The sequence below is a fragment of the Zootoca vivipara genome, chromosome 10 (assembly GCF_965207765.1).
Source record: "Zootoca vivipara chromosome 10, rZooViv2.hap1.1, whole genome shotgun sequence".
NCBI lineage: Eukaryota > Metazoa > Chordata > Lepidosauria > Squamata > Lacertidae > Zootoca > Zootoca vivipara.
Window position 1 is genome coordinate 41,245,447 of NC_142593.1, and position 26,191 is coordinate 41,271,637.

Consider the following 26,191-nt stretch of genomic DNA (forward strand, 5'->3'; position numbering starts at 1 on the left):
CTGTACTTCCCCATTTTTGGGGTATCCTTCACTAGTATGAAAAGTTCACAAAAGTACATGTGTCGGTGTCATAGCTCAGTGGAAGAGCATATGCTTTGCATGCAGAAAGCCCGGAGTTAATTCTCTTACATCTCCATGTAGGGCTGGAAAAGACACTTGTCTGAATCCCTGGAGAGATACTGCCAGTTCGATGGACTAATGGTCTAACTCAATGTAAGGCACTTTCTTAGATCTCAGATTAGCTTTTTAAAAGAGTTGACTCACTGTAGACTTAATCCTTTCACAGAAGAAGAAAGACAGAAAGCTAACTCAAACAAGAATTTCACTTCTAGTTAAAGAGACAAATGAAGCCTAGATGTTCATTAGTTTCTAGCAGTCGGAAAATCAATTTTCTGTGCTTAACGCAAAACGATGCTCAGTAAATTATGCATTTATTGAAACGGATGGATTTAGTGCTGTCTTGTCAAAATGTGTGGTCTTTCTTTTTGACATTCCTGATGGGTGGTGGTGGTGAGGCTAGGAAAGTGCAACTGTTGATGGGGATATGTGAATTCAGAAGCCCATACCTTTGCATGCACCTGGATGGGATCCTTTGGCATGCAATGCTGATTTCATTATTTAGGAAGATTCCTATTGATGAAGCAGTCCTTAAAGTATCCAGGTCCTAGGCTGTTTAGGAATTTAAAGGTCAACATTATGTCCACTCTTTACTATATATGCATTGGGTGGCCTATTTCTCAGATATGGTTACCTATCTTTAATATGGTGATAATAGTGACAGTGGTACCTTGAAGGGCAATCTTGAAGACCACAGAGCATTTTTCAACCTGAAATGCTGTATGAATGCTGATTAGTAGTTCCAAAACCCTTTTGCCTAAAACTGTGCAAGAGCCAAGAAGATTCTGCAACAGCTGTTAGTGATATTGACTTGTGGGAGGTATACTGTACGTTTTCCAAATTTGAAGCTTTTTAAGCAAATGTTGTTCTTTATATATGGCATTTTTAAAAATAGCATTGTACAAATTATTTATCCAACCCATTAAGAAGAAAAACACATGTAACTTAATTCGCAAACCAAGGAATCAGATCCAGAATTTTATGGTAACATTACTTGCTTATGTGAAAAGTAATGTGCATGTATCCATACCCTTAAAGCATGCTAAAAGACTTGAGAATTTTTATATCTTCTCTATTCTATGGCTTCCCTTATTTTGGGGGGTAAAGTTTATTATTATTATTTCATTTTATAATATATATAAAACATATAAAACATATAAAAATTATAACTACAGACATAAATTAAAACATGAGAAACAAAGCTATAAAATAGGTATGTAGAACAAGTAGTTGCATATGAGTTAGAATAACAAAGTCTATGTAAAGACTGTCAACTTTATCGAATCATTAAGTGTAGTTCCAATTTTGCCAAGCTTGTGAAAAGAGTTGTCTTGAAAATTATGGTCAGCTCTATATGTCATAAAGGAATGCAAAAACATTTTTAAAAAGTCTCTGGAGCTTCTAGTCAAAATTTCAAATTAGGTGTTATTTTTTAAATTATAGGTATATTCCAGAGTGGGTGCTACCAAGTGCCCAGTGTAAGATTGTGGCTTTTTTCCATTGGTTTGCATGCTGCCAAGATGATATAGAATTCCAGTTCTTTTGACAGTATATTTACATTGATGGCTTCCTGTTTTAACATTGAACATTATGCTTTCTTATTTGATCATCTTAACAAATTAAGTTAATGTTTAGAAATGTTTTGCTTCTTCTAAACATAAGATTTATACAGTAGGCAAATCACAGAGAAAAACTTCTTTAGGGATCATATTTAATATTCAGTAAGCCAATTTAGACACTGAGGAAGTGGGTTTTTTAAGAAGCATGACTTGCTCACTGTTTGTTACCTGTAGTTGTAATGTAACACCCTAAGCTGGAATGATCTGAATGTTCAAAATCTCTGGAACATGATGAACTTCCTGCATTGAGAAGTCCCTCCTTCAGAGGTTAATATTAGAAACAGGACTTCAGAGATATGCTTCAGAATGTGCTCTGTCCCTTGGGCCTACAAGTAAACTTTGCAAAATCTGAGGCTATGTGCTTCAACACTCCCTGTCCAAAAAGAATTCACCAACATGACAAAGATAAAACTATGCCGTACCCAGTAGATACCTAGGGTACAAATAACCAGAAACCTCACCAAACTATACCACCACAGTTATAAACCCTATGGTGACAAATTCACAAATACCTGAAGAAATGGAGTAATACTAACTTCACTCTCTCAGCTAAAATAGCCATGATCAAAATGATCAACCTTCCAAAATTAACCTACTTATTCCAAACCCTTCCAATCTGGATTCCACCAGCCCAACGCTGCAAATGGCAGAAAAAACTACACTTGTTTATCTTCTCACACAAAAAGCCAAGAATAAGCCCCAAACACCTGCACCTCCCCAACTCAGAAGGAGGATGGGGAACCCCCAACATAGAACTATACTACATCGCCAACCAAGTGTGCCACATAATCCCATACATTCTAGAAGATGAGACAAAACAATGGGTACACTTCGAGAGAGACATAATCAAAAACACTCCCACAATAGCATACCCTTTCCTCCAAAACATCCAGAACTGGCCCTACTGAACATCTTCCAAGATAACAATGCCCACTCACACTATAAAGGTATCATAACCCACCTGCTCTCAGCAGCCAGAAACATCATAGCCAGACACTGGAGGGACCTGTCAGGAATAAACATGGAACACTGGTATCAAGTACTAGTTACAGGTAGGTACATAGTCAGAACAAAATTAAAAAAAATCCTTCCAGTAGCACATTAGAGACCAATTAAGTTTGTCTTAGGTATGAGCTTTCGTGTGCATGCACACTTCTTCAGATACACTGAAACAGAAGTCACCACCAGACCCTTATGTATTATGGGACCCTTATGTATTATGGGAAACAGCCTTACTAGAAAAGCTAACCAATAGACTGAAAGTGACATGGGGAGAAATAGAAGAGGACGCCTTCACTCCAGTATGGCTCCCCTTTATCACATACACAGCCCAACAAGACAAAGCCACCAACAGCATACAATTCAATATGGCTAACTTGACCCAACAACCCCCTAACCCTAACCCTAACCCCCCATGCACAAACAAATCCCACTGCAGCCAACCAAAGACAATCAGCCACACCCTAGGCCACCCCAACCTCTCTCACCAACAAAGAAACATAAGTAGTAAATAGAAAGAGAACCTACTCAAGTGACACTGACACAAAAACCCCATGCATACACTAAGTAAAAGAACATAAGCTTTACCACTCCACCCCTCTCTCCCGTCCCCACTCTTTTCTTCCCAACCCTGTACTGCATATAACACCAATGTCTCACAGCAAATGCAAATGATCTGTAGAAAACACAACCCGAAGAAAGAGACAATGCATGTGCTTTAATAAGCGAGGAAAAGCTTTAATAAAAAATTATTTAAAAAAGAATAAAGAATGTGCTCTGTCCCCATTTGTCCCAGTGTGGGTTTTCATATGTGGATGTCTCTTCTGTGTTGTTAGAACCCTAATGGGAGCAGCCTAAAGCCGTTTTAATAATCAAGAAAGCCTTTATTTACACAAAACCCTGCTGTTCATCAGTGTATGTTGTATCTTCTCTTCAGTACATTAAGTTCCGGCTCTCAATCCTGATACATTATTGAACAAGCTGTTTTTTAAATAGATTGAGAAACCCCAGTGTTTCTTAAGGGTGACTGAGAAGCAGCAGCCTCTTGGGTCAGATCAGTTTGGCTTTGGTTTATTAATTTGGAAAAAAAGAGAGAAAATCTTTCCAGTCTTAGCAGCAAGCCTTACCTATTTTCTTGGCATCCAAATAGATCAGTTGATGGGGCTGTATGATGAGCAAAGTGTAGGCTCTTTCCCAGTTAATTAAGCATTCCATTTTCTTCTAATTACTATAATGCTGCCTTTGTTTTGAATGGCGTCCAGGAACCTTTGTCTGAATGGTTCTATAATGCTGTCTAGGAAGCTCTTATAGATACCCATTGAAAATGTACTCCATTGAAAACCCATCTGGGCCTTGTGCTCCCCCCCCCTTTAATTGCCTGTTCAAACTTTTTTCCCTTGTTGGCTCACAGTTTTGTGTGTGTGGCAAGCTTGTCCATTCTGTGGAGTTTGATTTTTATCTAGATGTTCTTTCATGGGTTTTGTGATTGTTTTTTTTTTACCTACAGGAGCTTGTTGGTTGTTGGACTTGATGATATGATTTGCTAGAGTTTCACACACACATTTGTTAACTATTTGCCTTCTTTGTTACCCATGCATTTACCTTTTGTACATATTTGAGGATTTTCATGTGATAATGCAAACTAAGTCTGTTTTAATCAACCTGTTAGTTGCATTTTGGTGTAAAAAATGTGAAGCACCATGCCTTTCCTCCATCCCAGACAGCTATGTAGTGAAGAGTACAGTCATACCTCGGGTTAAGTATGCTTCAGGTTGCGTACTTTCAGGTTAAGTACTCCATGGACCTGGAAGTGTTTACTTCTGGGTTCTGCCGCGCACGTATGCGCAGAAGTGATCAGTGCGCTTTATGCATGCGTAGAAGCAATCTGCGCGCTTAGCGCATGTGCAGAAGTGCTCTATCGGTGCTTCACACACGCGTGCTATCGCCGCTCGGGTTAAGTACTTTTCGGGGTGCGAATGGCAGCCCGGAACCAATTAAGTACTTAACCTGAGGTACCACTGTAAATGTTAATTTTTGTTATCTATAATACTGTCTTATTTATTTTATAGTACAGTGGTACATCGCTAGACGAATGCCTCACAAGATGAAAAACTCGCAAAACGAAAGTGTTTTGCGATTTCAATGGAGACTTGCAAGACGAAGTTTCCTATGGCGCGCTTTGCAAGACAAATTCTTTTCGCCCCATAGGGTGCCTTGCAAGACAAATTTTTTCCCCGTCTTGCGAGGCACCCTATGGGAAACCGCCCTTCAATGCGTTCCTATGGGAGCCGCTTCGCAAAACAAATTTTTTGTTATACGAAGCTACTCATGGGACGAATTAAATTAGTCTTGCGAGGCACCACTGTACAGTACATTGATTATTGCCTTCATTTTATGGATCAATGGTCTTGTTAGACAGTAAAATTCGTGTTAAATTGCTGTTTTAGGGGGTGTTTTTCATCGTCTGGAACAGATTAATCCACTTTCCATTACTTTCAATGGGAAAGTTCGCTTCAGGTTAAGTACGCTTCAGGTTAGGTACGGACTTCCGGAACCAATTAAGTACTTAACCTGAGGTACCACTGTATCAGAATAGGAAGTCAGTTACAACCCTGGTATGATCATCCTAACTCAACAGGAGTCTTAAGCCCAGTGGCAAGACTTTGAGTTCCCTAGGTCAGGGGTAGCAACTCGGGCCCATGGGCTGGATGCGGCCCAATTGCCTTCTCAATCCGGCCCACGGACAGTCTGGGAATCAGCATGTTTTTACATGAGTAGAATGTGTCCTTTTATTTAAAATGCATCTCTGGGTTATTTGTGGGGCCTGCCTGGTGTTTTTACATGAGTGGAATGTGTGCTTTTATTTAAAATGCATCTCTGGGTTATTTGTGGGGCACCCCCCAAAAAAAAATATAGTCCGGCCCACCACATGGACTGAGGGATGGTGGACCGGCCCACGGCTGAAAAAGGTTGCTGACCCCTGCCCTAGGCCAAGATAAACTGCTTAGCAATTCCCTTCATTCATATTCCTTATCCAGCCCTGACTACACCCAAATGCTACACCCTTGATGTCTTGCTGGATCAGCTTACTATGCCATGTGAGGCTCCTGGAAATCAGCAACCTTCTGTTTTAAACAAGTTGTTGGACTACTATTACAGACAATTGAATATAATATGAATTTTGGGCAGGGTGCCTCTGAAACGGTTGGTTTTAAGAGGTTATCTGTACTTACACAGTACAATATTTAATGAAGCTTTCACTTCAAGAAAAAAATAACAGTTCTAACACAAAGTAGCTGCCAGACTTTGTCTGTCATATGCTGCAGTTATTTTTCAGGAGTGGATGAGTTCAAGGTTCTAAACCAGGGTTGGGAAACCTGTGGCCCTCCAGAAGTTATTGGACTACATGTAATTGCCATCTTCCCTCACCATTGTTTATGCTGCCTTGTGCAGATCTGGAAGGCTCTAAACCACTGGTAGCTGGTGTGGTTCAGAGCCAGAGTAGCTTATAGAGGCAATAAGACTTCCTTTTTAAAAAAAGAATCCTGTCCAAATGAATGAACCATAAAACCCACAAACTTTGGCAAGATAAATATGGAAACAGACAGTAAGGGATGCCGAAAAAGGATTTGATGAACACATTGCTAAAAACATTAAAGAAGTTATTTAAATTTATCAATAGCATGAAGCCATCTAGGGAGGTGGTTGGGACCCTTGGAAGATTTAGGGCAGATCCCAGTGCCTGAACTAACCTTTGTAGAAGGGAAGTCTTAGGAACTGTGGCAGATAGTGGTGACAATAGATGAAGTTCTATGCTTATTATACAAAATAAAAACTTACAATTTGACGGATCCAGGTGGCACCCACCCAAAAATTACAAGAAGTCAGGCAGCAGACTGTTAGATTGGCTCAAAGAAAAGGCAGTGACCTGGAAAGCCAGGACCTGTGGAAATGGTGATGAAGACATGGAACTGGATAGTGAGGGGCCAAGCGGAAAGTGGGTCTGTATTTTTTCAAACATGGGGCCTAAGGACATAATGGGATGTGTGAATAAGGCTTCTTCTGGGCTAGTTTCATAAGACTTTTGGAATCTTCTCTTAGTTTACTAGTTAGTAGTTCAGTACTTAAAATGCCTTCCTGGTATGCTGCAATAACCAATTGGTTCAAAACAATTTTGGTACGGTATTTAAATGTCATTATACCCAAACAGTTAAATATACCTTAGCAAGCTAATTTTATATCCTTTATAAAGCAAACATAAAAACTATTAAAAGTTAGCAAAAACGATCAATTTAAAGGGAAAACAGCAGTAATTAAAATGCATTATTTATCAAGAAGGCTGTATCTTTTCCAGGGGTTTCCATTTTTTATTTCCAATAAAACATTACACTATTGCCAAAAATTAATTGAAGGTTAAATATTTCAACAATGGATGAGGGGAGATAATGAATTTTAAAAAATCATTTATAAAAGTCAAAAGGTGAAAGGTGTTAGGTTATCCCCAGTGCTATTTTTTTTTTAGATGGAGAGGTGCCAGAACTCACCATAAATGCCTTCTCTTTTAATGGCAATGGCACCCACTTGAGACATGCTGGAACTGAGTTTCAATGAGTTCCAGCTCATTGAAAAGTCCTGGTTATCCCCAATATTTGTTTGTTACAAGACAGATCAGTTAACAAATACCATTAGTAAAGAAAGAAAATGTTTAAAGCATGGATCAGTATAGAAAATGATAGTCAAGTTGGAATCCTTGTAGCAGCAACTTGTTGTCTTAATAAAAATCTTAAGGACCTACAAAGTCCATTCTTAAGAACTATTACAATATTCAAACCCAGATGGAAGCAACCAATTCCTTCACTTTCTTGCTTTTTATCATCCACTTTTCTATAATTAGAATAGTTTTATTTAAGGGTGACAAAAGGAATTATATTGGATTAGGGATTTTTACAATAATGCCTGAAACCTGAAGAATTTTAATGAAAAAGAGCATACATTTAGGTAGGTAAGTCCCTTTATTTAGTAAAGGATATTATTAAATGGTAAGTAAATACCGGTGCTTCAAGAAAATATGAAGGTGCATATTTCCACTTACTGTGAGAGACTTCTTTAGTGTCAGCCTTTTGGGAGATGGTGCTCCTAGAAAATGACTCAATAACTAAACAAGAATAGTATTTGCATTACTGGGGATACTGGATGAGCCAAATGAGGTTGATCTGGTTAAATAATTGATTTTATCTTCCTTCCTACACTACCTACATACCAGCATGTTTATTATCAGAAAATGGAAAGATTTAGAGGGGTTAAATATGAATTTATTATACAGTCAAATCTGGTCCCTAGCAATTGCTAAAAGATTAACTTAAAAATTAAGATATGCTATAGGGCAAACAAACAAAAGATACATTTTCAACTACACAGCAAAAATTTGTTTTATATATAAATTATGATTACAGTGTTTGGATGCCTCCTGTGGCGTATACTACTACAGTGGTACCTCGGTTTACAGATGCAATTGGTTCCGGGGAGCCAGCTGCTCCCCGAGCAGTCTGTAAATGGAGCGCCTCTTCTGTATTTGCGCGAAGCACCGATAGAGCGCTTCTGCACATGTGCACGCTGCGCAGATCGCTTCTATACATGTGCACGTTGCGAAACCCGGATGTAAGCACTTCCGGGTCCGCGGCGTTCGCAAACCGATCAGTCGCAAACCGCAGCAGTCGTAAACCGAGGTACCACTGTATTTGGAATTCTTAGCAACTTTTCAGCTTCAAGTGAAAAATATCATAAGACCTCAAGGACAACAACTTGATATTTATAAACAGAGCAAATCTTTAGAAAGGAGGAAAAAATGACATGCTATCACCTGTTCAGCACTGCATTCTGTGATCCACTGATACCTGAATGCAGCTGTGACAGTTCTTCTTGCTGGCATTTCCTCACCCTTCTTCCTGTTCAGAGGGCATTTTAAAAAACCAACCAGCTTTTTCTGTTAAGCAGGTCTAGCTTTTGCTGAAACAAGTTGTTTTGCATGCCTATATTTTGGCTACAGCCATTCTATCCTAAGGTCCCCCGTGACTTCGGATTCATCAGGGTGCACACGAATTCAAGAGGTATTGATGTGATCATGCAAATTCAGCATTTATGAAGTAAAGAAATAAAATTCAAAAAGCTGTTACTGCAGTCCCAGAAGGATCAAGTGCATATGTATGGGAAATATGTGGAAATTAGTTACGGAACATTGAGGTTCAGCAATGAAATGAAATATTGCAAGAGTTCTGGCCAGGACCTGTCCTAAGGCTGTCATCCTGGCAACTTTACAAATATAGTGCATTCCACTTAAACTGGAAGTGTATGTGATATACTGCTGCTGCTTATCTGGGTACATTGACCATAACCTAACTGACCATTTGTAATGAATAACATTGTGTCATTCTCCCAGCATGGTCAGCTAGGTTATATAGTGTGTTCTAACATAATAAGAGCTTACTATATTATGTTTAAATCTAATGTAAAAAAGATACTGGTGTTGCATTTACTGCTAGCTTTTAACTTGTAGAAAGAGTATGTTATAATTTGTAAATGTTACTGCCAAGTGGGATGTATTGAATTTTTGAATTAAAGATAATGCTAAGGGCAATGTCTGTTCCATTATTTGTTCTGAAATGTAGTCTGTCTAGTGTATAATGGCACTTTGTTAGAGGAATAGGAAATCATTCTCCCCTCTCATTTCTACAGCGAACAATGATTCAGCAGCAGACAAGCATACACCCTCAGAGAAATGTGACATACCAGCTATCCAGAATCTAGAAACAATCTTTATACAGCTAGAAGCAGAGTAATTAATATAATTAAGTTCTTGTAATGATTATTTTGCCAGAACCGTATTCTATCATTGGTCGTCATTGAATCTGAGGACATAACTGTTTTGTTCAAACACGTTACTGGAAGTCTGTTATGTAATATAGCAATGCAGTTTTATTCAGGGGAATAAGATCTGGAATACTATTTTGAACAAAACAAAATGATTTTAGCTAGCTATTGAGCTTTAATATTTAATTATTTTCTGAAAGGCGTTAGAAATGTGGTAGAACATGTTTTTGACTGTAGTCTTAACTAGTAGCCTGGACAATGGCAGCTCTGGTATCTGGCTTCAAGCCTTGTACCTGTGACTGTGCTATATATAGACGTCAGGTTTCCAGTTCCCCATAAACATCAAGCTTAGATCCAGACATTCAATACTTAAAGAAGACCCATTTGAATCAGTATAGCGCTGTCCTATACAGTGGTGCCTCGCTTAACGAATGCCCTGCTTAACGAAATTTCCGCTTAACGAAAGGATTTTTCGAGCGGAGGTTGCCTCACTAGATGAATTCGTTTTATGAAAAATTCATCTAGCGAATCGCGGTTTCCCATAGGAATGCATTGAAATTCAATTAATGCGTTCCTATGGGGGGGGGAAATTAAAAAAAAAATTCAATGCATTCCTATGGGATTCGCTAAATGAATTTTTCGTTATAAGAAAAGACCCGTGGAACGAATTAAATTCGTCTAGCGAGGCACCACTGTATCTACATTTTGCAATACTGGAAAAAACTCCAAACTAGCTTTGCAACGCTGCATTGCATGAAGACTGGAATACATTGGATGTTCCCAAGAGCAAGCATTGGAAGTGGGGGATTTACGGTGACCTTCTTGATGTTCAATCATCAGCAGTTATTAACAGAGCAATTAAAAGAAATAAAGTGATAAGCATTTCAGCAGTTCTAGGTGGCAAGTCATGTTCTGGTACTCTTAATTCTCCAGTCAGTGTGAGCAATGGGAAATACTGTGGGGAATACTAAACACTGTGGGGACACTTACTTCTGGGTTTGTGACATTCAGGAGCTGATTTGTTCAACAACTAAGCCGTTTGAGAACCAAGGTACCACTGTATTAAAAATGAAAACTGCTGCTTTCATTTTTAATACAGTGGTACCTTGGTTCTCAAACGGCTTAGTTGTTGAACAAATCAGCTCCTGAATGTCACAAACCCGGAAGTAAGTGTCCGGTTTGCAAATGTTTTTTGGAAGTCAGACGTGCAATGCAGCTTTCGCTTGAGTGCAGGAAGCTCCTGCAGCCTATCAGAAGCCACACCTTGGTTTTTGAACAGTTTCGGGAGTCGAACGGACTTCCGGAACAGATTGAAGTTTGAGAACCAAGGTACCACTCTAGAGGTTTGTGTCTTTTGCTGTGGGTAGTGCTGAGACAACAAATGCAGGAAATTAATCTGCGGTTCTGCACAGTTTTCTCTAGTATGTGTCTGTCTAATATGGATTCTGGACTATGTTTCTACACCTTTTATAGGGCAGTCAGATAGCATGCTGTTTGCTATTAGCTTGGCCCCCATTGTTCATAAGAATTAGTTTGTGGTTTAGCTGTTCTGCCAAGTATGTAGAAAAACACAAGTTGCTTACTTGTTTTTTGGGGGCAACCTCTTACTATCAAAGATTATTAAAAAGCATTTCAAATGTAGAGTTGGCTGTCAATTCCATTTCTCGTGGTTACTTTTGAAGTTGCTTCCAGAATGTTAGATTACTTTCCCCCCTTTGCATAGGTGTTAAATAAGGCCACTTTAAATGTTTCTCCACAAAGTTGATTTTTTAAAGAAAAACTTTGACATTAGTTACTGGAAATCATACATTGTTTCAGAATGTTGGCTGGTCTTCATTACCTTGGCTGCCAGTCAGAAAGCTATGGTACAATGGCATAATAGTACTCTTCACTTAAGAAGCAGTATCTTGGAATGGAGAAATGAATGAAACCTAAATGTTAATTACTAAATGATTACTAAATTATTATTTGGGTCCAAGAAATGGCATTAAAGTGTTCCATGGTGTATACCCTGTTTCTCATATTTTAAGACATACCCATAAAATAAGCCATAGCAGGATTTTTAAGCATTCAAGGAATATAAGCCATACCCCGAAAATAAGACATAGTGATAGGCGCAGCAGCAATGCTGGCCACGGCAGGAGGAGGAGGAAAAAAATAAGACATCCCTTGAAAATAAGCCATAGTGTGTGTTTTTGAGGAAAAAATAAATATAAGACATGTCTTATAATATGAGAAACACGGTAGTTCCATGGTTGGCAGTAAGTAGATCCAAGTTCAGCCAGTACCTTGAAGGAGACTGAGATTCTATGGGCACAGCTCTTGGGTTTCTGAAGAAAGGCCAATAGACAGATATAATAAATAAATAATCCTTAAAGAAATGGAAAACTGAGAATGCTAATTTTTTTTGACTTTCCACATTTTGAAAGGGTGGAAAAACTTCAAATGGTTGCAATATCAATATGAATAAAAGGAGGGGAAGGTTGTGTGATTGTATTCTGATTTATGACAGAATATTTTAGGGGGAAGGACTTTCCTCCTCCTTTGGTCTCTTTTGATCATTGATCTGGGTGACCCCATGCTCAGTCTTTCTTTCCTTCATTTGGCATGGATGGGCTTGGTTTTTTTTTCCAAGTGTCACTCTCATTTGGGAACTCCAGGCAGTTCCACTCCACTAATCTGTGATCTAATGAGCAATAATGTAGGGTTACAGTGAACATTTTGTTTGCTTTAATGGGAGGATAGCTAGACAGAGAGTGGGAGAGAGGTAGTATCTGTGGAGAAGAGATGCAGTGTGATTGAACAGTGTGAAAAAGAATTGTTAGACCAGAGTAGTAAGCCTGGTTTATTTCATGATAGGTCCGGGAACACCAAAGCATATACAAGGTTTAAAACTCTTTTGTCCAAAATAATTCTTATTATTTATAAGAATTATAATTCTTATTATTTATAATATATTATTTATATTATTTTATACTTATAAAAGTGATGATTGGACATTTTTGCGCAAGCACATAGTTGGCATCATAGTTCCCAAAGGTTTGGAATGTTAGCTTTATTCGGTCATTTTGCTTTAAATATAAATATAAACAACCATGCTAATGGTTGACTGTTTTGTGTTGGTAAAATAGTAATTTAAGCACTAATACTTTCATATATTAAAAAGAATATTGATAATGGTGTGCCTTTTATGACTATTTTTATAAAATTTTATTTTTTTGCCTTGAAACTACATTGGAAGTAGTGTTGAATACTTGGGTGTTAAGAGAACTGAGGTGATGTGTGCATATACTTTTAAGCTGTTGCACTGATAGTCGTTGATGTGTAGCAAACCCAGACATTATTTCTGGCCCAGCTGTCATTTACAAAAATGAAAGTGCAGTCTTCCAAGCTATGTTATTGTTCATTCAGGCGTTAGGAAGCCAAACAAATGGATGCTCTTAAACAGTAAGGCACACTTGTTTTTGTATTCTCCTATAAGTTTAGATAACTAAGTCTTATACCCACTGGATCACAAAACCAGCTCTGTGCATACTTTAGATAAGGATTCTGAAATGAGGATATATGAGCTTCATTCAGGTAGTCCATGGCATGTCTGTAAAAATGCAATTAAAATTATATTGCATCTAGCACAGCTCATTACAATTGCTACAATGGGTAGAAAAAACATTTAGTGGTCCACCAAGACCCATGGCAATTTTCAAATTGTTCATGGGGAATTGTGCCATGGACCACCTGAATAAAGCTTGTGGGTGAAAGAGTGCTAGGGGAGCTTTGAGGCAGTTTTTTCAGGAACCCCGCTATCCAAACTGATGGAAGACATCTTCTCTATCAGTTTACATAGGGGGTAATTTGAAGGATGCTGGGAAAAGTAAAATTTCAGTCCCCACCGAGAAGACCCTTGATCCAAACATCCCCTGTGAGAAGGAATGTGAACTTTCAGTCCTCAGTAGCACTTTTCCTACTCGCAGGCCTTGTGAAAACCAATGAAGAAGTCCTTGCCATTGAGGCACACTGAAATACTACACACATGGCAGGGGGATTAAGAGCTGCGCCCACCTCAGTTCTGCTTTCAACCATTTGAGCAGGGATGTTCACATGATTAGAACACTCCTGGTTCAAACTTTCACCCCATCCTTAAAATTTAAATTGCATAAAAAAGTGCAAACTGGTCTCCTTGTATTTACCAAACAGATCTTACATATTTACACCATTGGATTGAATGGTAAGAACGGTTCTACATTGAAACCATTTAATGGAGTGACAGGTCTCCCACTGGAAAACTTCAAGAGATGGCTGGGCTGCCTTCTCTTGCGAATGCTTTGCCGCTGGGTTTGCTGCATTGATTCCTCTTACGATTCTGTGATCTACAGTTTTCGCAATACAATATTACTGGAGGCTTTAACATTTCATAAAAATGTTGTTGGAAAGCTGCCCCTCTCCCCAGAGCGTAAATACCATACTTTTGCAGAAACCTGAATGCTACCAATGACTTGGAATACCAAAGGACCATGCACAGTAGTCTTTTGCAATATTTATTTGTGTACACAATCATTGTGTTGCTGCCTGCACTGCTTATATTTGTGGTACTTCATGGAACATTTCCTACCTGGTAGCATTTAGCTGGCTATATAGGCTACTTCCAACTCACACCCCTTCTCTTGGAGCTTACTATAGGCACCTGCACCATTTGCATGCTGTTGTAAGTAACTGGAAACTATCCAGTGGAAGTATGAAAGTTTAATTACAATGTTGGCCAGACATCACAGAACTGGGTGTAAGAACAGGAGGTCTATATTCCTAGCTTCTCTGGAAAGGGGATTAAATTCTTTCCATAAACTACCCCATATACTCCCGGTAATGCCAAATTAGGATTTTATTTGTCATTTTAATTCTTAGTGAGTATGGTATCTAGTTGAGATATTCATACTTTATCTCCCCACTCCTCGCAGACAAAGGGTCAAAGCATTTGCATATATACACTTTGTATATCTTAATATAATACTTTTGCATTACCTCACTCTTGTGGTTTAATTAAGTGTCAGTATCTTCAGTGGGGCTTACTCGCTAGTAAGTGTGTTTAGAATTGCATCCATAGTCAAACTATCTTGTACAAAAGTTGTGTCCTTTTAAATCTAATTCCTACTAAAGACCGTGTAATGTTTAAGCAACTGAGATGGTTAATGAGATTTATAGGTATTTTTAAATAGTTCACATTAGATGCTGAATTTTGGTCAGGGAATTGACCAACCAATGGGGATTTTGAGAACTACAGTGGTACCTCTACCTACGAATTTAATGCGTTCCGAACACACATTCGTAAGTCGAAAAAATTTGTAAGTCGAATCCCATAGGAATGCATTGGGAGAAAAAATTCCTAAGTCGAAGCAACCCTATCTAAAAATTCGTAAGTAGAAAAAATCCTATCTAAACCGCATCCAAGATGGGGATGGAGCTCCGTTCGTAAGTAGAAACATTCGTAAGTAGAGTTATTCGTAAGTAGAGGTACCACTGTACTGAATAACAAGAATTATCTGCATGTAATCACCTGCCCAAAATAGGTAGAATGTCTGGAAATTGGCTATAGGCAAATTGGCCCGTGTATGAGATTTTCTAGATAGAAATGGTTAGGCAGATGATTTCTGAGGTCAGAGGGGCTGAGAACTAATACTGAGTTCCTTAGTATGCTGTAGTCACGTTGAATTTTACTTATGCAGCTGTTTTCAGCTAGAAAAAAAATCGGGAAGCAGCAGGTGTATCTTCTTGAGGTTATCTGCACTTCCACCATTTGCTTCACAACTGTCTGACTTTTCACACTAGTTCACAATTGGAGATCTGACTTTCAAATTAGTGATACTGTGGCCCATCTCCTTAAGACTATAGTGGGCTCATTGTAGTCATTCATGGAAATCTTAGGGTTGTATCGAATTCTGCACAAGCAGAGTTCCACTCATCCTCTTCTCTCCTCTCCTCTCTCTGAATACGTCGCCACCCCATCTGCTTTGGAAAGTTCCCCAACCCTCCAGAGCACATTTTGAGAGTGTGTGATAGGCTGCAGAGGAGACTAGAAAGAAACCCCATTCCACACAGAGGTATTGGTGCAATCCTGTACTCTTCTACTCAGAAGTTACTGCCTCTGAGTGTTTATAGGACTGTGCCTTCTAGTTCTGTTGCTAATTAAATGTAAGCAGTACATTTGGTCTTAGAAAAATAAGCCTATTCCCTTGGAAAACTCCACTTTTTACGCTTCAGGAGCCTCCTGTGTTATAACAATACCTCTCTCTTCTTCTGAAATATTTATATGCCAAGTCTTAATGAGATATTTCAAATCCTCTTAGGGTAAAAAAGAACTGCTCGGAGGAGGAGCTGGCAGAACTTGTGTTCCAAGTTGGAATCTATATACTGTTTTATGTACTGTATATGCTTTTTTTTGTCTTGTGCTTTTTTGCTCTTTTGTGTTAAAGTCATTAGACATGTCTACCAGCTCACCAGTTTTATTGCTCCATAAAAGAGTGTTTAAAAAGCAATTAATGGCATAGACACATCTCGTACAACACAAGATGTAAGGTTAGCACTGGTTCCCTCAAATAATAGAAGGTTTTGTTCAGCATGTATCATAGTTACTACTTTTAAAAAGACAATGTGAAGACCACCATAGCAGCAAATTAAAGCCCCTGGGAGCAAGCTGAGTGTTACTGAAAGCTTTAGCAGAGATGTCCTTCAAACCTTGAAGCCTTGCAAAATAAGATGTGATTTACTGTAGAAGTCTGCTTTCCCGCTATAATTTATATTGGGACACCAGCTGGAGAAAATAAATTTATTTTCCATCAGAAAAAGTTATGTTGACAATACCTAGATATATCAAATGTAAGGCACACAACATACAAGGTATTGTAAGTATTACAGCTAATTATACAAATAGCTCAAATCTAGTAGTACAAAAAGTATGTTTAACTTTTAAGCTACTAATTAATTGCTGTTCTTGCTTTAATTGTGTCTGTGTGTGTCTGTGTACATATAGACTGTGAGCATATTTCTGGCACGTTATCAGATTAAAATTTCAGAATGTTCTTGAGTGGATGAGACATTAGTTTAAGTTACATTTTGCTAAGTTATCAGCAGTGCCAAGAAATTTTTACCTTGCTACTACAATGTTTTATCACACGGGTGTCAAACACAAGGCCCGGGGGCCAAATCCGGCCCGCCAGACCTCGTCATGTGGCCCGCCGAGCGCCCCAGCCAGCGGGACCCAGCAGCGGGACCTTGCTGCTAAAGCGTCGCGCCGACAAAGCGCTGACAAACAGCTGGGGCGGGGAGGTAGAAAGGCGGCCAGAGCAGCGCTGCGTGGAGCGCCCCGAGCCACAGCAGGAGAAGGAGGAGGCAGCTTGCCGGGTCAGCGCCGCACGGAGAGTCCCGAGCCTCTGGGACGCAGCAGTGCTCTGTAGCACTTTGAATCCTCCTCCTCCTGCCACGGCGCCTGGCGCCTGGAAACGGCTGCTGCTGCTGCTGCTGCTGAAGCACAGACAAAGCACCCAGCAGTGCCGTGTGGAGGAGGAGGAGGATTCAAAGTGCTACAGAGCACTGCTGCGTCCCAGAGGCTCGGGACTCTCCGCACGGCGCTGCCGGGCACCGACCCGACAAGCCGCCTCTGCCTCCTCTTGCCTCACCTCCTTCTGCCTCACCTCCTCAGCCTCACGAACGTGCAACTCTGAGGGTTTACGCACTTCTCCTAAAACGGACACCCGCTGCCTCACGCTGCACGGGAAATGCTTTTTGCCCCTGGGTCCCTTCGCGCTCTTTTCTGGCGCTGAATCAAGGCGACGACCCCCCCTCCCTTTCTTTCTTCCTCTCTCTCGTTCTTATTCTTTCTTTCCCTCTCCTTCCTTCCTTCTTTATCTCTGTCTTCTCTCCCTCTTTCTTTTTCTTTCCTTCTTTATTCCTTCTTTCCTACTCTTCTTTCTCTCACCTCTTTCCTTCCTCTCTCCCTCCTGCTCCCTCTTTTCTTTCTTCCTTCCTTCCTTCCTTCCTTCCTTCCTTCCTTCCTTCCTTCCTTCCTTCCTTCCTTCCCATCTTTCCTCCTCTCCCTCATTCTTATTCTTTCTTTCCCTCTACTTCCTTCCTTCTTTCTCCCTTTCCGTCTTCTCTCCCTCTTTCTTTTTCTTTTCTTCTTTATTCCCTTCCTTATTTCCTACTCTTCTTTCTCTCCCCTCTTTCCTTCCTTCCTCTCTCCCTCCCACTCCCTCTTTTCTTCCTGCCTCCCTCCCTCCCTCCCTCCCCTCCCTCTCCCTCTCCCTCTCCTTCTGGCCCTTTGAAATATACTCGGAGTCGAGAGTGAATTTCATGCTCTTTATTCAGCTCATATTCATCAAGGAGAAGAAGAGAAGACGAATGGCTCTTTTCCCAAAACCATCTGCTTATATACATTATTTACACAATGGGCCTTGCGTGATTGGCTACTTCAGGGCTACACCTGTGGGCCAATTATATTGTGGATTGACTTCTGCCTGCAGCCTGATTGGCTGCTCCTACAGGCCAATCAGGTTGCGGATTCACTTCCACCTGGAGTTGGATTGGGTAGCTCCCGCTGATTCTGAATCCTATTGTTCTAGGATTCAGCTCAGTACATAACACCCTTAAACCCTGGAACCAGGAGAGCAGCTCCAGTGAGTCAACCTCAGCCAGTCCCTTTGGTGAAGGGTGGTGGCTCACTGGCAGAACATCTGTCCTGCATGCAGAAGGATCCCAGCATCTCCAGGTACTAGTAGCTCTGCAAAGGTCCTGCATGAAACCCTAGCGAGCCTCCACCACCCAGTGCAGTTACCAAAAATCATTTTTCAATAAATTGTACAATAATTGTACATTTGAATATCTATTTGCCATTATTCTGACTATGTTTCTGCTTTCAGAGCTAGTTATTACTTACATTATTACAAAAAACAGTAATAATTGAATGCAGTGACAATAATTTATGATAATAAAGAGTGGACACATAGTCCTACAGATACAACCGGCCCTTTGAGGGTGACCAAACTGCTGATGCGGCCCCCGATGAATTTGAGTTTGACACCCCTGTTTTATCATATTAAAATATATATTACTTGCTACATATTGGTAATGGGAGTGCAGGAAGCTGCTACTGAGTCAGGGCCATTGATCCATCAAGCTCAGTCTACAGTGACAGGCAGGGACTCACTCCCCAGGCTTTCTGACAGAGGACATTGCCAGTCATAACTGGAAATGCTATGAATTGAACCTGGGTTCTTATACATGCAAAGCAGGTACAGTACTCTGCTACTGAGCTATGACATTCCCCTTATAAATTTTCCTGTGCAGGCAGTTGATCCAGTGCAGGGCCGTCCCTAGGCCTGGGCTGGGTGGCGCAAGGCGCCAGGGCGCCTGGCCATCAGGGGCGGCGAACGTTGGTGTCTGCCTCCGCGGTTGAGCAACTTCAGGCAGCTCTCCGGAGGTGCGCGGGGAGCGCGAACCTGGGGCCGCCTCTGCCGTGCCTCTGTCTCATCTGTTGAGTGGCTTCAGGCCGCTCTCTAGAGGCGCGTGGGGAGCGCTGGCTGGGGCCGCCTGAACAGCTGAGAGGCGCAGCACGGCGGCCCCAGGCTCCCGCTCCCCGCGCGCCCCCGGAGAGCGGCCTGACACTGCTCAACAGCTGAGAGGCACGGAGGAGGCAGCCCCAGGCTCACGCTCCCCACGCGCCTCCGGAGCTTCGTGCGGGGATCAGGAGCCTGGGGCCTCCTCCTCCGCACCTCTCAATTTTTGAGCGGCTTCAGGCCGCTCTCTGGAGGCACGCAGGGAGCGCGAGCCTGGGGCTGCCTCCTCCGCGCCTCTCAGCTCCCCGCGTGCCCCTCCTGCCCGCCTCACTCACGGGGGGGGGGGCGCCGGAGGGATCTTGGCACCAGGGCACCAGATATGGTTAAGACGGCCCTGATCCAGTGCGTAGTAGGGGAGTACATTGACTGATCCTGTCTCCCTTCTAATTTTGTAACTCCCAATCCCCTCTGATGGTTGGATGTATAGGGGCATGATTCTGCATAGTGTCCAAAGAACACGTATAGGAAGAGCCTAGCAGGGCATGCTAGAGAGGTAGAGCTAGCAGGCATGAATCTTGTTACTCATGGTATGTTTGATCAGATGGCTATGTAAAGTAAAGGCAGTGCTGTCCCATATTAGGGCAAAACCAAAGTGTGCAAGCTTTTTAGTTCTCCAGAACTGTCCATAGCAAACAGAGGGTGGAAAGCAACATTGTGTTAAGACTATTGCCCTGTGCTAATGGAACAATCTCCCTTCTCCTTCTCCTGTCTGCTATCGGAGTTCTCCTGACCCCAAAGAGCCAATTTGTGGAGGTCATGATGGGGGGAGGAGAGGGGGGGAACCCCATTGTGCTAGTGGCACTCATTGTGCTGACTCCCAATAGCACAACTTTTTGATTGAAACTGACCGGAGAAATTGGGGGGGGGGAGAGAGAGAGAGAATGAGAGGAAAAATATTTTAGCTGATATTAAACCAGTGGAGTCTGCATATGATATTAGTTTTAAGGTGAAATGGGGGAGAACATAGCTGACATTCAAATAAGGCTGTTTAGGCACTGTGTAGGTTGCAACTTAGGCTTCCTGAGAAGGAGAATAATAACAATGACCAACTCTCCATCTCTGAAAACACAAGAACTGACTTTTACCCAGGCCTTCCTCGTCTTTAGGCAAAACGCATAGGTTTCTTAGTAGATGGAACCATTTTAACAAATAGCATTCACCATAAAAAAGAAGGGTCCCTAGTCTGTTAGATTTGCAGCAGTATATGGAAAGGGCATAGCTCCTGGGGTGAAGTACCGGTAGGTAGTTGGCTCTGCCGCCTGAACTCCCAGCTAGTATTTGATTCAGTCACACACACATGCACCCCACCTACAGCTTCTGTTTTGTATCTGGCTCCAGTTGGTGCACTGTAGAATTTTAATAACACAAAGTAATTATTACCAAAATGCTGTCATTTGTTAATGAGGGTTTCAATATTTTCCTATCTGTTCCTGAGTATTTGTTGACATTTTAAATAAAATTGGCACTTAAGATCCACGCTGTATTTATAATCAAAGCACTAATATTTAATTTTTGAAAGCAATTTACACTTTTCATGATATTTTTATGATATATGAATGCATTTACGGAACTCTGCATTGGTTTCTAATGTTTGCTGAAGATTTGTTTGCAGGCAGCCATTTATATTATTTTTGAGTGATTGACCTTAGAAGAATTTAACTGTCTGCTAAGATATGTTTGTACATGTGCCTGGCAAGAAAATTCGTCTAGCAGTAGACCTTTAGATCTTTGCACTGCTTTCAAATTTCAACAAATGTGTTTTGCTGTAGCAGAGAGTGAGTTTGTTGCATGGGCTGAACGAACTGTGGGGATTACCTAAAGGAACATAGTAATAAAAACAAAACTTGAAATATCGCATTACATTCTTTTGAAATAATAAAAGGGGTGTTAACAAGATTGATGCAAGCTGTAGCTGACAAAAGTTATCCATGGATTCCCTTACAAGTTATTAGCTGTATTCCCTTAGCAAAGGTTATACTGCTATAGCTTATCATAACATTAGCTTACATCTGAAGAAGTGTGCATCTGAAGAAGTGTGCATGCACACGAAAGCTCATACCAAAATAAAAACTTAGTTGGTCTTTAAGGTGCTACTGAAGGAATTGTTTGATTTTGTTTCGACTCAGACCAACACGGCTACCTACCTGTAACCATTAGCTTACATTGTACACTTTTTACCTGTCTGCAGCCTAGTTTCAGGCTTCCACAAAAGTTCAGTTGTAGGGAACTTATTAAAATCTTTACGGAGGAAACAAGTATTACAAAGCATTCAGATTTGGATTAAATTATTTAATGCAGTGTCATTAAAAAAATATATAGTATCAAATTCAGTCTGCCTCTGTGTTCATTGCTTTTGGACTACAAAGAACTAATGAGAAGTATTAAGAGATCTGTAGATCTCCTGCCAACCTAGCAGTTCGAAAGCACGTCAAAATGCAAGTAGATAAATAGGAACCGCTACAGCGGGAAGGTAAACGGCGTTTCCATGTGCTGCTCTGGTTTGCCAGAAGCGGCTTTGTCATGCTGGCCACATGACCTGGAAGCTATACGCCGGCTCCCTCGGCCAATAATGCGAGTTGAGCGCCGCAACCCCAGAGTCGGTCACGACTGGACCAAATGGTCAGGGGTCCCTTTACCTTTAGAGATATTTATGGCATAGTCTGGAAGGTAGTGGCTTGGTATAGTGGTTGATGTTAGTCTAGGACAGGAATCCCCAAACTGTGGCCCTCCAGATGTTTTGGCCCAGAACTCCCATGATCCCTAGCTAACAGGACCAGTGGTCAGGGATGATGGGAACTGTAGTCCAAAACATCTGGAGGGCCGAAGTTGGGGGGTGCCTGGTCTAGGACATGGGTAGGCAAACTAAGGCCCAGGGGCTGGATCCGGCCCAATCACCTTCTAAATCTGGCCTGCGGACGGTCCAGGAATCAGCGTGCTTTTACAAGAGTAGAATGTGTCTTTTTATTTAAAATGCATCTCTGGGTTATTTGTGGGGCATAGTCCGGCCCTCCACAATGTCTGAGGGACAGTGGACCGGCCCCCTGCTGCTAAGGTTTGCTGCATAGCTGCCAAGTTATCCCTTTTTTACAGGGATTTTCCCTTATGCTGAATAGGCTTCCTCGCGAGAAAAGGGAAAACTTGGCAGCTATGGTTTGCTGACCTCTGGTCTAGGACCTGTGAGGTCAGGCTTCAAATTCCTGGTCAGTCATGAAGCTCACTGTGTGACCTTAGGCCAGTCGCCAACTCTGTACCTCGCATATCTCATAGGGACACAGATATCTGTGGGGACACAGATAGCCATGCATACTGCTTTGAGCTCCTTGGAGGAAAGGTTGAACATTTGTACAGTTATAAATAAGAGTAAGAAAGGGCCGAAACTGCAAAACCAACATGAAAGGATTTTTTTTAAAAAAAAAAGTAATTTGGGTTAACACAGCTTGCTTCAGGATGTAACCAACATGTCTGCAGTAAATTATAGCTACTATGTAAAATAGGTTGCATTTGTGATACAGGCACTTTGTCAGGATAATTGACACCATTGTGTTCTCTGCTGCTGTTGCTAGACAGTTTTCCTGGACTAGTCCTCTGAGGGGCCAAGCTGGTGTTTGGCATGAATTTCCAACATGGTGCCATATAATCCCCTTCTACCACCACTTCAGTGCAGCATGGATCATTTTGGGTGCTCCCCAGACTCCCAGCCTTAAAAATGGTCTGGTGGGCTTTTCCTTGTTGTTGCTTTGGGAATGATTTTTTTTTTGTTGTTTCCCGAGGGTCAGGATTGCCTTGATGGTGTGATGTCAGGTTGTTTGCTGTTTTCACTTTGCCTTTTTCACCCTCCTTTTCATATAAGTTTTGCCCTGCTATTTTGTTTATCGTGGTGGTTTGTTGTTTGTCATGGCTTGTACAGTGCTGGCTGGGTTACTGGCTTTGAATTTGTTATAAAGACACTTGAATTTATATTTAGAAGCAGGGTGGGTGGGTCTGTTTCCCTGAAGGAATTAAATGGTTCAGTAAAGCATAGATTCTTTCCAACGCTTGGATATGTTTCATACTTGTTGTTGTTGTTTAGTCGTTTAGTCTTCGTGACCCCATGGACCATAGCACGCCAGGCACTCCTGTCTTCCACTGCCTCCCGCAGTTTGGTCAAACTCATGTTCGTAGCTTCGAGAACACTGTCCAACCATCTCGTCCTCTGTCGTCCCCTTCTCCTAGTGCCCTCAATCTTTCCCAACATCAGGGTCTTTTCCAAGGATTCTTCTCTTCTCATGAGGTGGCCAAAGTATTGGAGCCTCAGCTTCACGATCTGTCCTTCCAGGGAGCACTCAGGGCTGATTTCCTTAAGAATGGATAGGTTTGATCTTCTTGCAGTCCATGGGACTCTCAAGAGTCTCCTCCAGCACCACAATTCAAAAGCATCAATTCTTCGGCGATCAGCCTTCTTTATGGTCCAGCTCTCACTTCCATACATCACTACTGGGAAAACCATAGCTTTAACTATACGGACCTTTGTAGACAAGGTGATGTCTCTGCTTTTTAAGATGCTGTCTAGGTTTGTCATTGCTTTTCTCCCAAGAAGCAGGCGTCTTTTAATTTCGTGACTGCTGTCACCATCTGCAGTGATCAAGGAGCCCAAGAAAGTAAAATCTCTCACTGCCTCCATTTCTTCCCCTTCTATTTGCCAGGAGGTGATGGGACCAGTGGCCATGATCTTGGTTTTTTTGATGTTGAGCTTCAGACCATATTTTGCGCTCTCCTCTTTCACCCTCATTAAAAGGTTCTTTGATTCCTCCTCACTTTCTGCCATCAAGGTTGTGTCATCTGCATATCTGAGGTTGTTGATATTTCTTCCGGCAATCTTAATTCATTTTATACTTAATGTTTCTCTATTTTAGAGTAAGGACAATACACTGTTGTCTTCAAACACCGTGCATTAGATCCTTTGCACCCACACAATTTTTAGGTTGGGCAGGGAATCACAGGCTTGTTCTCCATTCTTAGCATCTTTTTAAAGCCACCCGGAGAACCTGGGCTGAATTATATTAGCGACCTATTTATATTACTTTTTAAAAAGACCTTCAGCTGATAAAGTTTGTCATTGGCTTAGTTTGGTGTATACTTCAATGCTTGCTTTGGAATTGTCCATTCTTTTGTTTTTAGTTTTATGCTAATATTTTTTCTGTTTTATATTCTGTTATTTGATTTGTTAGTCACTTTGAGTTTCTCTAGGAAATTAGACAGAATAGAAATTTTAAAAAGACTAAGACTATTGCCTTACTAGCAATTGGAGATCTCTGTGTCCTGAAGCAAGGCAGAAACAAGGAATCCCAATCCAGGCAGCTGGTGGTCTCGATCTCAGCCTGAGAATATTTTGTAGCATTTGTTTGTGTTAATATTTTAAATTGTAATCCACCTTGTGTGTTTGGCAGGAAAGCAGTATATATATAAGAACAATAAATAAATACATAAAATAATTACGTTGCAATTCTAACCCTACTTAGCTGAGAGTAAGCCCCATTGACTTCAGTAAGAGTTATTTCTGCAGTCTTGCATGGTAATCCACATTTGCCCAGATTTAAATTTTTTGCTATACCCAGAAAAGAGCATCTTAATTTAGAAATCATTTTGTTTTGTTTTCTGTTCACCTCTGCCCTGCAAAATAACAAATATGCTCTCTTTTACCATGTGATTCTGTTGTATTTTACTCTATATAATAATAATAATTGTTGGCAAATGATATATTTTACTAGAGATACCATTGCTCAGTACCAAACAGATCTTCCAGTTACTGTGCGGATTACCCCTGTTAGTTGTAAAATGTTTTGATCCTAGATTTCAACATACATCAATGAGGGAATAGAATTGCTTTAAATTATGGATGTTGTTGTGTCTGTTGCAAGAGATTTGAAATTCTTCCTGTTTATATAGCCATGGGCAATTTTAGCAATATGTTTTGTCACCTGTTTGTTCTCTTAAGGTGATCTGGAAAGTTGATGAAGATTTTTTATTTATTTTTTACTTTGAGGCCTTAACATCTTCAGAATAAATGTACATATTGTTAGTGACAGATTGCTAAATTTGGCTGTAGACACTTAGCTGTATTTCGTGCCAAAAGTAATCCAGATGTGCATAATTTATCCTGCTGCCATATGTGCACTGACATGTTTTTCTATAATTAACTGTCTGTTTTAGTATTGCTAAACAGTTAAATGTTTATCAAAAATCCTTTGGAGTAGTATTTTATTTAATGCCATGCAAAGTCTTGTATTCTAAATTGGATGGGGAAATATATCCATGTGAGAGTTTCCAGGAGACGGTTAAGAAAATGCTGAGCAAGCCCAGCAATAATGCCTGGTTGCTGCTTATCAACTTCAGTTTTTGTTTCTGTAGTCAACACCTTGTCCAACACATTTTATCTCTAATTGTAATTTCTTAGCAGAAAGGTAATACTGTTCAACCAGAACAAGCATGATAAAAAACACACCTATTTGCTCGCAGAATGTTGCTCATTACTTTTGAAGAACTAAATATTTCAAAACAAAATAAAAAAATTCCTTCCAGTAGCACCTTGTTGTTGTTGTTTAGTCGTGTCCGACTCTTCGTGACTCCATGGACCAGAGCACGCCAGGCACTCCTGTCTTCCACTGCCTCCCGCAGTTTGGTCAGACTCATGTTCGTAGCTTCAAGAACACTGTCTAACCATCTCATCCTCTGTCGTCCCCGTCTCCTTGTGCTCTCCATCTTTCCCAACATCAGGGTCTTTTCCAGGGAGTCTTCTCTTCTCATGAGGTGACCAAAGTATTGGAGCCTCAGCTTCAGGACCTATCCTTCCAGTGAGCACTCGGGGCTTAAGAATGGATAGGTTTGATCTTCTTGCAGTCCATGGGACTCTCAAGAGTCTCCTCCAGCACCATAATTCAAAAGCATCAATTCTTCCACGATCAGCCTTCTTTATGGTCCAGCTCTCACTTCCATACATCACTACTGGCA

The 26,191-nt window shown here is 40.9% G+C and overlaps 1 protein-coding gene across 4 annotated transcripts in view; it reads left to right on the forward strand.

Moving 5' to 3' along the window:
- The window catches only part of ARL15 (ARF like GTPase 15), a 155,011-nt gene that overhangs the window by 68,993 nt on the left and 59,827 nt on the right, over positions 1-26,191 (forward strand). Inside the window, exon 6 of one of the 4 annotated variants that reach the window (XM_060280305.2) lies at positions 142-213. The exons of the other annotated variants lie outside the window; for them this stretch is intronic. Within the exon in view, the coding sequence (XP_060136288.2) occupies positions 142-207 (66 nt within the window). The 3' untranslated portion in view covers positions 208-213. The remainder of the gene's footprint in view (positions 1-141; positions 214-26,191) is intronic. 4 annotated transcript variants of the gene reach the window in all.